The sequence below is a fragment of the Lipotes vexillifer genome, unplaced genomic scaffold, assembly GCF_000442215.2.
Source record: "Lipotes vexillifer unplaced genomic scaffold, Lipotes_vexillifer_v1.1 scaffold1003, whole genome shotgun sequence".
Taxonomy (NCBI): domain Eukaryota; kingdom Metazoa; phylum Chordata; class Mammalia; order Artiodactyla; family Lipotidae; genus Lipotes; species Lipotes vexillifer.
In genome coordinates, this window is record NW_006798890.1 from 1248894 (window position 1) to 1262048 (window position 13155).

Sequence of the window (13155 nt, forward strand, 5' to 3'; positions counted from 1 at the left end):
GAGGCGCGCATACCGAAAAAAAAAAAAAAAAAAAAAAAGGCTAACCACCTTGGTTAGAAAAGGCACACTAAAAGTGGTCCACATGGCTTTCAGTCAAACAAGGCAGATGAATCCGCTCATTTACCTCTATTCCTTCCTACAATTCACTAAAAGAACTTTAAAGGAATTATTTTTCAATAGACAAAAGAAAGGGAGAAGTGTTATCAGGGGACAAGGGTGTTAACATATTTCGGGGAAATGCAATGTGCAGGGAGGCATCGACAGAGCTGAGAGGACGTAAGAGCAAGCTCCCTGCAGCAGGGGAGCCAATGAGAAGCTTGCCAGCTCCTGCCGCAAACCCCAGAGAGGCCCAAGAATTGGAGGCACCAGTGTCTCACAAAGCAGGCTCAAGACTGATAATCAAAAACAAGGGGAAAGTTGGACACTCCTCAACACACACGCTTCACCCACCCAGCAGGAGACTGGAGAGTTAGTGCTGAGAGAGACTCAGGGTGGGGGACGGTTGGGGGAGCTCAGTGGCAGGTGGGCAGACAGGCACCATAGTGAGCACAGACGGAGTAGGTGGAAGTCCATATACTGACTGCAACCCCCAGCCTCCTTCCCCTAAACACCAGCAACCACATTCTCCACTGTCCCCTGCCCCCCAGGATGCAGGATCCTTTTCTAGAGAAGCTGAATGGTCCCACAGAAAGCCCCTAGAAACATTGACTTTGAAGATGTCCCAGTGGAATGACCAGAGCCCGATCCAATCACTCCCAGTGAAGCCCTACCCAGACTCACAGCATTTCTTAATGCTTTCCTCTCAAATATGAACAAGTGAAAGGAAAAAGGAACTGGGAAGAAGTGGAGACAATTCAGGGAGCAAAAGGAAACTGAAGGAAGACTCACTGTCATCCTTAAATGAAAGAACACACTTCATACGTGGCACAGCACTGGGGGCTAGTAGAAGGAAAAAAAAATGTGATCCACAATGCAAAAGAACTCTCAGAAACTGAAAAAGATGAGAGCCAAATTTTCAAAAGGCAATAGCCAGTGGAACAAAATTTAGAGAAAGTAGGAGAGAAAAGGAAGAAATAAGAAATAAGGGAAAGGGCTTCCCTCGTGGTGCAGTGGTTAAGAATCCACCTGCCAATGCAGGGAACGCGGGTTTGAGCCCTGGTCCGGGAAGATCCCACATGCTGTGGAGCAACTAAGCCCATGTGCCACAACTACTGAAGCCCGCATGCCTAGGGCCTGTGGTCTGCAATAAGAGAAGCCATCACAATGAGAAGCCCATGCACCGCAACGAAGAGTAACCTGTGCTCACCACAGCTGGAGAAAGCGCGCATGCAGCAATGAAGACCCAACGCAGCCAAAAATTAAAAAAAAAAAAAATTTTTTTAATAAGGGAAAAAAGATAAGAAAACTAGAGCATTAAACCAGAATGTCTACCATTCATCTAAAAAATAGAACACAGAAGGGAGAAAATCACTAAAGACAAAAACACAAAAAATTTTCCCAGAATAGAAGGTCCTGAGTCTCCATAAGGAAGGAACCCATTAAGTACCCAAAGCAGTGGATGAAAAAAGACTCACAGTAGACCCATCGTCAAGAAATTTCAGTACATGAGGGACAGAGAGAAGATCCTAAAAGCTTCCAGAGAGGAAGGTGCAGGTTGCATACGAAGGACAGGAAACCAAGATGGCATCAAAATTCTTAACAACCATGCTTAAAGGTCGAAGGCAATGGAGCAAAGCCTTCAAAATTCCCAGGGAAATTTATTTCCAACTAATGTTTTACTTCCAGCCAAACTATTGATCAGCTGTGCAGAAAGGAAGAAGAATCTTTTTCAGGTACGTAGCCTATCAAAAATGTCACCTCCCATTACCCTTTCTAAGGAATCCACCAAAACAAGAGTGTCAATCAAGAAGGAAGACACATGGGCTTCCCTGGTGGCGCAGTGGTTGATAGTCCGCCTGCCGATGCAGGGGACGTGGGTTCGTGCCCCGGTCCGGGAGGATCCCACGCGCCGCGGAGCGGGTAGGCCCGTGAGCCCATGGCCGCTGAACCTGCGCGTCCGGAGCCTGTGCTCCGCAACGGGAGAGGCCACAACAGTGAGAGGCCCATGTACCGAAAAAAAAAAAGAAGACACAGGTCTACTTTGATAAAAATATTTAAAAGCTGGGTTTTTTTTGTTTTTGGGGGGGTTTGTGGTTTTGTTTTTTGGGGGGTTTGCAAGCTGTTTTACAGTTAGCCACAGTATTCCATGCACTTTTTTCTTTAGGCTTCACAACTTCCTGAGGTGAGTTTTACCAACTCCGTTTTCAACACCAAGAAGCAGATTCCATGTGGTGACGCCATGCAAGGTAATCCTAGACTGTGTGGGTTGTGGGTGGAGGAGTTAGCCTCGATGGAGTTCATTTTCTACTTACCACCAACTTTAGACAGAATATTCCATTTGGGTCTCCACCGTCCCCTGCTCATTGACAGCTGAGGGAAGTGAGGCTCAGAGAGGTTAAGTAATGTGCCCCACCTCACACAGCCAGTAAGCATCAGAGCCAGGATCTGAACTCTTTCCACTGTCACAGCTGTTTCCCTGGCACTAGGGGTGGCAGCTGTGCTCCCATGGGAACCAAGCACAAGTTGCTGGAGCCCCCAGCCCAGCCCAGAGTAAGCCCCTCTGTGCCCTTGCCCCTCTGCTGGAGCTCCAGTGGCACTCACTGCAAGAGCCTGTTCCGGGCTGGGTCTGAGAGGTAGCACTTGGATCCACCCATGAACAGGGACCGGTATCACTGCCGATGGTCCTTTGTCTCCATCAGCTGTGTGTTGAGATAGCGACCCACACCCACAGGGTTCTGCACCAGGGAGAAGAGGCAGGACATTAGCAAGCTGGATGCCTGGCTTGGAAACTTGATCTCAGGCCTCCTCCCCTCCCTCTAGGCTCCTCCTTACTCCATCTGTTACACAGTGAATCGTGTTCCCCAAAGAGATGTGGAAGTCCTAATCCCCAGGACCTCAGAGTGTGAGCTTATTTGGAAATAGCTGCAGATGTAATCAGTTAAGATGAGCTCATACCGGAGTAGGGTGGGTCCTTAATCCAATGTGACTAGTGTCCTCATAAGCAGAGACATATAGGGGGAAGATGGCCATACACCATGGAGGCAGAGGCTGGAGTGATGCATTTACAAGCCAAGGAGTTCCAAGGATTGCCAGCCACCACCAGCAGCTAGAAAGAGGCCAGGAAGGATTCTCCCCTGCGGGTTTCAGAGGAAATGCAGTTTTGTCGTTACCTGGATTTCAGATTTCTGGCTCCCAGAACTGAGAGAGGATAAACTTCTGTTGTTTTAAGCCATCTAGTCTGTGATACTTTGTTATGGCAGCTTTAGGAAATTAATACACCATCCCACCCAGAAACTTGGGTTGTAGGTACAAGAAGCACCAGTGGAGAGGTTCAGAGAGGAGATGCAGCCTGTCCAGAGTGACTAGTGAGGGCAGGAGAATGGCAGGACAGGAACCTGCCATTTGTACAGAATCTGTCCCAAGGTCAGACTGGGTCCCCAAGCGAAGACCAGACTCTCCCCTGGAGGAGGTGCAGGCTGGAGATGAGAAAAGGAAGAATGTGGGGACCTGACCGTCTGGACCTCACAAGAACCAAGCAGGGCAGGGGGTGTGGGCACACTGGGGGCCAAGGCATCACTCGGGAGACAGGCACCCACAGCTTTGGCACTGGCACTGGGGAGGCCCCCATATGCACAGGTGGCATATGTAGACCTGTCCCACCCACACTGGGGGGACAACTGGAGGGACCAGAGGCCAGAGGAGGCCATCAGGTTCCCAGCCCAGAGCAAGATGACAGCTGAGAAAACCAGGCCTTGGATGTGAGCTCTCCCAGGGTTGCCTTCTGCCCACTGGGGCAGTGCCACCTCCTTGAACTTTCTGTCCAGCCCTGAGACCAGGAGAGTGTCTCGGGGAAATCCCGCAGGGCCCAGTGAGGTTACTACAGGAGCAGATGTGGGGACCAGAGAGGAGAAGAGACAGCTGGAACGGAGGGACAGGCCGTGGGACCTTCACCCTGCTCAGCCAACCCTCGCAGATGCCCCAGCGCTGGGGACCGGGCACAGGAGGAAACAGACAGCATCTGATTTGTTCCCCCAACTCCTCTGCCTTCAGTGGGGCTGGGCTCTGCCATTAGATCCTGTCCTCCACGGATGGTCAAGGAACAAACCAAGTGAGCCCAACCTACGGGTCAAGTGCAGTTGTTATGTGTGGACACCTTGGACTCAATCCTGCCTCTGCCGCTTAGTAGCTCTGTGACCTTGGGCAGTCACTTAATCTCTCTGTGCTCGTTTTCTGTCTGTAAAGTGGCGATGATAGTGCCTGCTTCACAGCGTTGTGGTGAGGATTACATTAATTAGTACACTCAAGTGCTTAGAACAGTGCCTGGCACATGGCAAGTGCTGCATTAAGTGTCGGCTATTATTACTTTAGACTTGAAGGTAATCACTCATTTTTCAGGGCCTCCAGGAAGCCCCTGTCCCCACAGTGCAGTTACAGCTTCTGCACCTGAGGATGCAAGTGCACGCCCCCTGAACGTGGCAAGGAGTAATTCCCAGGCTCCACAGAAGGTGGACGTGGAAAGGCCCTGGCTTGGGGTTTGCCCATTTGGCCCACTGGGGCAAGATGTTTATCCTCTCTGAGCTTCCAGGGCCTCGTCTGGAGTGGTTATAAAAAATTAGAGTGTTTTGGAGAACCAGTACTTAGTAGTACTTAGTAGGCAGGCATGGGCTTAGTCCACAAAGACTTATCACGTGCCTACTATGTGCCAGGCGCTGCTAGGACCTGGGGATTCTGCAGCGAACCAACCGGGCAGATGTGGTCCACCCTCGGGGGCTGCTGTGCACTGAGGGAGAGACACTGAACCCACAGCCACAATCAGGTCCCCTGGGAAAGGGAGATGGCACCTCATGGGGTCAGGTCAGACCTCGGAGCTGAGAGCTGAGGGATGAGCAGCGGGTTCTTAGGTGAAGGGGCCGCTGGGGGCAGAATGGCACTTCTGGTAGAGGGGAGAGCAGGGGCAAAGCACAGGGCGAGTGCTTTGCCTCACTTTGAAGAGTGAGGAGGGCAAGGGTGTCCAGCCCAGGGAGCGTGAGGGGCAGGGTAGGAGGGGCTGCACTGGCAGCATGGGCGTGACTCCCGCCTTTGCCCGCACGACCCTATGGAGCCTGAACCCCACTCATCCCAACCCACACCGATGTCACGGCAGCCCTCCCGCCACCCCCACCTCTCACCACAGTCACCTCCCATCTGGATGCCTCTGATCCCCTCCCCCACAAGCATGTCACTCAGTACACCCCCCCCCCACCATCAAAACCCTCCTCCGCTGTCCTCCCACGGCACCTGGAATCAAACCCGAGGCCCTCACCTTGCCAGAAGGGCCTCATGTCCTGGTCCTCACCCCTCTGCTCTTGCCTCCTCCCCGCTCACTCACAGATTCCGTGAGTCTCCATTGCTCACCTACCACAGGTTTTGCTCGAAAGCCACCTCCTCCCAGAGGTCTTCCCTGACTACCCTATAAATGGCACCTCATCGTTCGCCATCTCTCCCTGTCTCATTTTTCCTCATGGCCCTCATTATATGTGATTTGCTTCTCTGTACTGTTGTTTCTACCACTAGGACCACAGCTCCATGAGGGCAGGGACCTTGTCTTCATCACTGCTGGATCCCCAGGGGCTGGAACAGTACGTGGCACTAGAGGACGCTCAACCATTATTTGCTGGATGGCTGGATGGCTATAGATATGGAGGAGTTTGTTGAGCACCTAATGTATGCCTGGCTCTGTGCCAGGGACTCAGAGATGAACCAGACCCATCCCTGCCGGCAGGGAGTTCCTGGTCTGGTGGAGGAGATGCAGAAACCTACGACAGCCAGTGGGCTGAAAGCTGTGGCACTGGAAAGCAGAGGGGCTGTGGGGTCCCAGAGGGGAGCCTGGCCAAGCCTGGGAAGAAGAAAGGTAGGAGAAAGGGCGCTTCCAGCCCCACCCAGGCCGCGTGCTCTTCGGACAGAGCAGAGGGTAGGAGGGATCCCACTCCGTGTATGAGAACACCTCCCCGGAGCTGAGCAGCCCCCAGGTGCTGCCCGGTTTCTTCTGCAGCTCTTCTAAGAAGTCTTTGGAGTTGTAGGAGCCAGGCCCCAACTCGTCCTTCTGCCCCAAGAGAAGAGAGCAGAGGTGATAACTTTACACTTGGGAGTGTCCACGCGGGCAGGAGCCCAGGCGAGGATGTGTTCCTTAAAGGATGAGCTCTACCTGGGCCTGGGAGGACACTGCAGGCCACCCTGGGGGCAGGCAGGACCGGGCAGGAGGACCTGGCACCAGCTGTAGGGCAGGGTGGGGCCCCAGGGGCCTCACCTGCTGCCGCTTCTCTTTCAGGATGGCCCGGTACTGGAAGTGGGGCAGCTGCGTCAGCCGGGTGGCTTCCTGGGCCTTGGCGCAGCCTGTGCCCACCTCCTTCTTCAACTTCTTCATGCTGAAGCAGGTCTCCTTGCAGCCATAGGTCCCAGGTCCTATGTGGGACTGAGTCAGAGCACAGTCCGAGCGAGGCCAGCCACACCCGTCAGTCCACCCACAGAGCAAGTCCTCGCCAAGCTCTCACCCTGACCTGGGAGTGGACAGGCAATACCCCTCTGGGGGCCCCTCCGCCAGCCCCGAGCCTGGCCCTCAAGGTGCAACCATGATGTCCTCTGTCACTGGCCCCCTTACACTTCAGAGAGAGCCCGCAGCCAGTTTGTGCAAGAGCTGCGAGTGGAACCCATGTCTCTGTGGATCCGACCCATGCTGTTTTCACTACAGTCCTGCGTTTATCAAACACATTGAGGCCCCAGCTCTGAGTCAAGCTCTGAGCTGTAGGCTGAGGGCACGGAGGGGTGTGAGGCATGCCCCTTACACAGATCAGCTCATCTGTCACGGGGAGGGACTCGGAGGGGCAGTAGCCAGACCACGTGGGAGACTCAGGAAGCTATGCAAAGTCACCACGTCCACAGAGTAAACCCTGGAATACGGGGCCTCCCTGAAGGTGCTGCACTTCTGGTTGGGGTAGACAGCAGAGACGCCAAACCTGGGAGGGACAGATGCCCGGTGAGAGGCACCCAGCCCTGATGAGGGCAGTTCTGGGTGGTGGGGGGGTTGGCATCCCACGGGAGGTGACTTTGGAGCTGGCCCATGAAGGATGAGCAGGGCTGCTGCCTCCTCAGGGTCTTTGTCCTTCCAGGTTCCCTCTCCCTAGATTCCACCCTTGTCTGGTCCCCTAACCCCCTGATGGGAACCTTTACTCAAAATCACCTTCTCAGTGCAACCACCAGCTGCACCACCCCCTGCACTCCCAGGCTCCCCCTCCCCACTTCCTTTTTCTCCATAGCCCTTATCACTAGCCAACATTTTATATCTTTTTCTTTTTTTGTTTATTATCCACTCCCACCACCCCTCCCATATGAAGGCAAGCTCATGAGCAAGGGCTTTGCTGTTTTGTTCACTATTTTATCCCCAGATGCTAGAACTGTGCCTGGCACATAGTAGGTGATATATATATATATATCACCTATCACATATATATATATATATATATATACCACCTATGATATGATACATATATCATAGGTGGTATATATATATATGTGATATACACACGATGTATGTCATACGTATAAATGAAGAAAGACACCTAGGCTGAAATCCTACCCATGACTTTTGGGCTGAGTGACCTATTATGGGCCAGGCCACTCGGCCTCTCTGAGCAGCACATAGTAGGTGCTTCTGAAATGATTTTAAATAACTTAATAACGGTGGTAAAAGACTATACCACCTATGATATGATACATATATCATAGGTGGTATATATATATATGTGATATACACACGATGTATGTCATACGTATAAATGAAGAAAGACACCTAGGCTGAAATCCTACCCATGACTTTTGGGCTGAGTGACCTATTATGGGCCAGGCCACTCGGCCTCTCTGAGCAGCACATAGTAGGTGCTTCTGAAATGATTTTAAATAACTTAATAACGGTGGTAAAAGACTCTGGGCCGGGAAGTGCGGCAGGCAGGAGAGGTATAGAAAGTCCCGCCCCCATCCCTCACTGCCAGCCCTACGCCCCCCGCCCCCCGCCCCCCGAAGGGAGCGCCCGTGAACCAGTTGGTGGCCATGGCGCTGGGCCGCCTGCCGCGGCGAGGTCCTCGCGGGACTCGGGACTGTGGGAGTTTTCCGTGCCCGCCGGCAGGCCAGACCGGCTTCTGCCACCGCCGCCACCGCTGCCACGGCAACCCAGGCTTTGTGATTTGTGATCGCCACAGACCTGTGCGCTGCGTGTTTGCCCGCGCTGCGCCCCTGCAAGCGCGCCTGCAGGGTCCCCGACTTTTGCATTCGGCTATGCACATTTTCATTGCTGCCTTGCCAGACATCCTTCCCTGAACCCGGCAGATTTAATGGCCCCTCGCGGTGGTTAATATGGATGCCATTTTGTCGGGTTTTAGAGTCATTTGTTGAGGAACCGTTTCTGATTTCTTGCTTTATGGCAGAGCCCCGCGCAGGGCCTGGTGGAGCGCAAAGGCCTCTTGATGTTCACCTTATGCCCGTGGGACCAGTGAGACACACAGAAAGGGCTCGACTTAGGCAAAGGGCATTCCATTCCTTCTCCACTCTGGGGAGGGGAGGAGGAGAAAGAGGCAACGGGCAAGGGGAGCCAGAGCATGGAGGGCAGGAATAAGGTGGTCAGGAGAGAGGTAGGGTTGCAGGGGTGGTGTCAGGACTCATTCCTCCCCCAGTAACCTGGACACCCACTCTGGGCAGATATTGTGCAGGGTGCCTGGGACCCAGATATGGTCCCTTCCCAGAGAGTCTAGTGGGGGAAACAATGACTACACAGTGTGACCAGGTCAGTGTGATAGGGAGGCCTCTGACCCAGACTGTGGGTGTGTAAGTCAGGGAAGGCTTCCCGGAGGAGGAGAATTCCAAACTCAACATTGAAGAGTGTGTGTGGCTTGCTAGGTAAAGAAAGGGGTTGAGGGTATGTGCCCCCAACAGGGCATGGTCAGCTCTCTCCTCTCATCCTCCCTTATCTCCCACCAATGCCCCACAGTCATGCTACAGACTGTCTAATATCATCTCCCACAATTGCCTTTGATCCCTCCAAGGGTTTTAGGCTAAGGTAGGGCAAAGGGCCATATGCCATTTGACGATGACAAGACTGAAACCAGAGAGAAACAGGACCTTCCCAGGGGGTCCTGCATCCAGCCTGTGGTGGAAATGGATTACCAGGACAGTGGGTCTCTTTCCAGGCCCCACCCAATATCCTTTTGACATCCCAATATAGCATTTAAGCCATGAGCTGGACTCACGGGCCCCAGGCTGGCAGGCCCATGGTCACGGTTGGCAGAGCATCCACCCTGCACTGCTGAGCTGAAGGTGAGAGGCATCAGGCCTCAGGAACACACACAGAACAGTCACCCCAGGTCATCCAAGCATGGACTTTGCCCCTTCCCAACCATGTGACCTTGGGCAAGTCACTTCCTTCTCTGATTCTCAACTTTCTTACCTATAAAATAAAGCCAGTAATCTCTTTATCTCCAGACTGCTGTGACGATTAAATGAGCTAATTTAGGTATGCTCCTGGAACATAGCAGAAGCACAACAAGAGATCATTCCCAGCCCTTGGAAAGGGACCTTACAGAAGGTCCAGGGGCAGAGATTGTGTGTCATTCACTCCTGGTGCAGTATGTGGCACATAGTATATGCTCAGCAAATATTTGTTGAATGACAAGTGAACAAATAAATGAATCTAACCCAACTTCCCAGTAATGCATAAATCTTCAAAGAGAATCATGTTCGAATCCTAGCCCTGCTGCTTCCTAGCTGGTGGCCTTGGGCAAGTTACCCTCGCTAAGCTTCAATTTCCTTGTCTGTGACATGTGACTGTAGTCTCCTGGTAGAGCTGTTTTGAGGAGTGAGTGACGTGACTGTGTCCACTACCAATCCTATGTGCTGGGGAGGCCCTGCAACCAGCCCCAAGGCTGCTTAGGTGTTCTCAGGCCCAGACCTGCCTGGGGCTGCTTTGCTTCTCTCCCAGCATGAGAGCCTTGGCTCTGGGACTTACGGAGGAATAACCACAGGATATAGGCCAAGGTTCATTGGACTGAGAGTTCTGGCTGCCAGGCAGCTCAGAGCAGGCCAGAGTGAGTCAGCTCTGCAGCAGGGCAGCCTGCTCTAATCAGCCCAAAGCCTTCCCATCACAGCAACTTACTGATCACAGCAATTAACTCTCTCTTGTAGGTACTATTGCAATCCTCTCCAACCCCTATTATACAGAAGAGGAAACTAAGGATCAGACAGAGAGAGTAACTTGCGCTGGTCACATATGGTGAGCATCACACAGCAGATACAAAGCTCATAACTAAGTTTACAAGAGTTTCTAACCCAACCTCTAGAGCCATCTATTATGTCAATAAAGTCAAATCAAGTTTCTTAGTCAGGATTCAGGCCTCTGTGATGGGGCTATGGCTGCTGCCTTATGTCCTCATCTGCTGCCATCTCTTCCCCATGCTCTGTAAGCTTCAGCCATATGGGGCTACTCTGTCCCTAGGCATACCCTGCCCTGGCAAAGCTCTAGCCTTTTCATGTGCCTTTCCTGCTGCTGAAATGCACCAGCAACCTAATCTCCCCATCCAACTCCTACTAATCTTCTCAGAGTCATATCAAAAGCCAAAGCCACCCATTAGGATGGCCATTATAAAAACAAACAAACAAACAACAAACAAAAACAGAAACAAATTACAAGTGTTGGTAAGGATATAGAGAAATTGGAACACTTGTGTATTGTTGGTGGGAATATAAAATGGTGCAGCTCCTGTGGAAAAAAAAGTATAGCAGTTTTTCAAAAAAATAAACATAGAATTACCATATGACCCAGCAATTCCACTTCTGGGCATATAGCTAAAAGAAGTAAAAGCAGGGACTCAAACAGATATTTGTACACCCATGTTCATAGCAGCATTGTTCCCAACAGCTAAAATGTGGAAACAACCCAAATGTCCACTGCTGAATGAATGGAATGAATGAATGGATAAACAAAATACATACAATGGAATATTATTTAACCTTAAGAAGTAAGGAAATTTTGACACAAGTTTCTACATGGATGAACCTTGACATTATGCTAAGTGAAATAAGCCAGACACAAAAGAACAAATATTGTATTATTATTCCACTCATATGAGATACATAAAGTAGTCAAATTCAGAGACAGAAACCAGAACGATGGTTGCCAGGGCTAGGGGAAGGAGGGCATGGAGAGTTGTTTAATGGGTACAAAGTTTCAGTTTGGGAAGATGAAAAAGTTCTGGAGATGGATGGTAGTGATGGTTGCACAATGTGAATATACTTAATGCTACTGAACTGTACAGTTAAAATAGTAAATTTTATGTAAAGTATATGACAATAAAAAGGGGGGAAAAAGCCGAACTCCCTGGAAATCTGTCTCTGATCCTCCCAAGCAGGTCAAGAGCCCAAGTTTCATCTCATGATCACCAGCAATTTATAGTAACAATTTTTAATTAAAAGTTATTAAATTTTACATTTATAATTACAGGTGAGGGATTTCCCTGGTGGCACAGTGGTTAAGAATCCGCCTGCCGATGCAGGGGACACGGGTTCGATCCCTGGTCCAGGAAGATTCCCACATGCCGTGGAGCAACTAAGCCCGTGCTCCACAACTACTGAGCCCACAAGCCACAACTACTGAAGCCCGTGCACCTAGAGCCCATGCTCCGCAACAAGAGAAGCCACTGCAATGAGCAGCCCGCGCACCACAACGAAGAGTAGCCCCTGCTCCCCGCAACTAGAGAAAGCCCACACACAGCAAGGAAAACCCAATGCAGCCAAAAATAAATAAATAAATAGATAAATAAAATAAAATTACAAGTGAAAAATATCTCCAGAATGTTGTTTTAATTTACCTTTTTATTGCTCAAGTCAAATATTTTTTCCAAGTTTACAAATTGGCTCTATTTCCTCTTCTGAAAATTCTGGTCTGTTTTTCAAGAAGATAAAGTAACAGGGTCTCAGGAGCCCAGCCCCAGATGGAATGATGGGTGGGAGAGACTCAGAAGTTCAGACCTGGGACTTCCTTGGTGGTCCAATGGGTAAAACTCTGTGCTCCCAATGCAGGGGGCCAGGGTTCCATCCCTGGTGGGGGAACTAGATCCCGCATGCGTGCTGCAACTGAGAAGTCCGCATATGCCGCAACTAAAAAGAAAAAATCCCACATGCTGCAACTAACCCCGGCGCAGCCTAGATAAGTAAATATTTTAAAAAGGAAGAAGTTTAGACCTGCTACAAAATCCAAGTCCCGGAGGACTAGCAGGGAGCTAGTGCGCCAGGGAGCACAGCCCAATCTCCGGGAGGACGGGGGACTGACGCCAGGCCTGCGGGAAGGCTGGCAAGAGCAAGACAACTGGGCCACAGGTGGTACGCAGACTGAGGGGGAGCTGCCAGTTATCCAGAGTGATTAGAACCAGCACCTGGAGCCCCGTCTTTCCACTGGGGCCGACCGCAGGGCAGAGAGGAGGCAGAGAAATCCCAAGTGGGGAAGCCTGCTAAATAATGGCCAAAGGACGAGCTGCAGGAGGGGGCAGCCTCCATTCAGAGGAAGCAGAACACTGAGGGACTGTGGCGGGGATGGGAGAGCAGCAGGAGTGAGGGTGGCTTGGGTGCCGAGTTGGAAAGGCCAGGCCTGACTCTCCTGTTCAGTGAGCTCGCACAGGGTGGAGCAGTGCTCAAGGAGGAAGGGCCCGGCTTTTGGGGGTTCAGCAAACTGGGTTCCAGGCCTGCTCGGGCACACCCAGTTCTGTGACCTGGGCAAGTCCTTTTCCTCGTCTGAGCTTCAGTTTCCTCATCTCCTGAGCAGAGAGAGTAAAAGCATGCCTTTTGCCATGCACCGGGGGTTACACGCCCCGCGTTTGGCACTGCACCTAACAGGCACACCTGGTTGTGCAATGCGGGCGTCTAAAAGCCGCTGAGCAGCGAAAGCGTAAACACCCACCGAGCCGACGCTCTGACCCACCCACCGGCGGGCGGCGCCCCGGGATGGGAGGTGGCTGCGCCCCGGGCCTCTGCGCGCTGACC

General features: G+C 51.7%; 1 protein-coding gene across 1 annotated transcript in view; it reads right to left on the minus strand.

Moving 5' to 3' along the window:
• The window catches only part of CIMAP2 (ciliary microtubule associated protein 2), a 20348-nt gene extending 12165 nt beyond the window's left edge, over positions 1-8183 (minus strand). Inside the window, 7 exon segments of the mRNA XM_007471180.1 lie at positions 2701-2834; positions 3612-3764; positions 5899-5974; positions 6066-6181; positions 6386-6550; positions 7007-7098; positions 8141-8183. Of these exon segments, the coding sequence (XP_007471242.1) occupies positions 2701-2834; positions 3612-3764; positions 5899-5974; positions 6066-6181; positions 6386-6550; positions 7007-7098; positions 8141-8183 (779 nt within the window).
• Positions 8184-13155: the final 4972 nt, after the last annotated feature.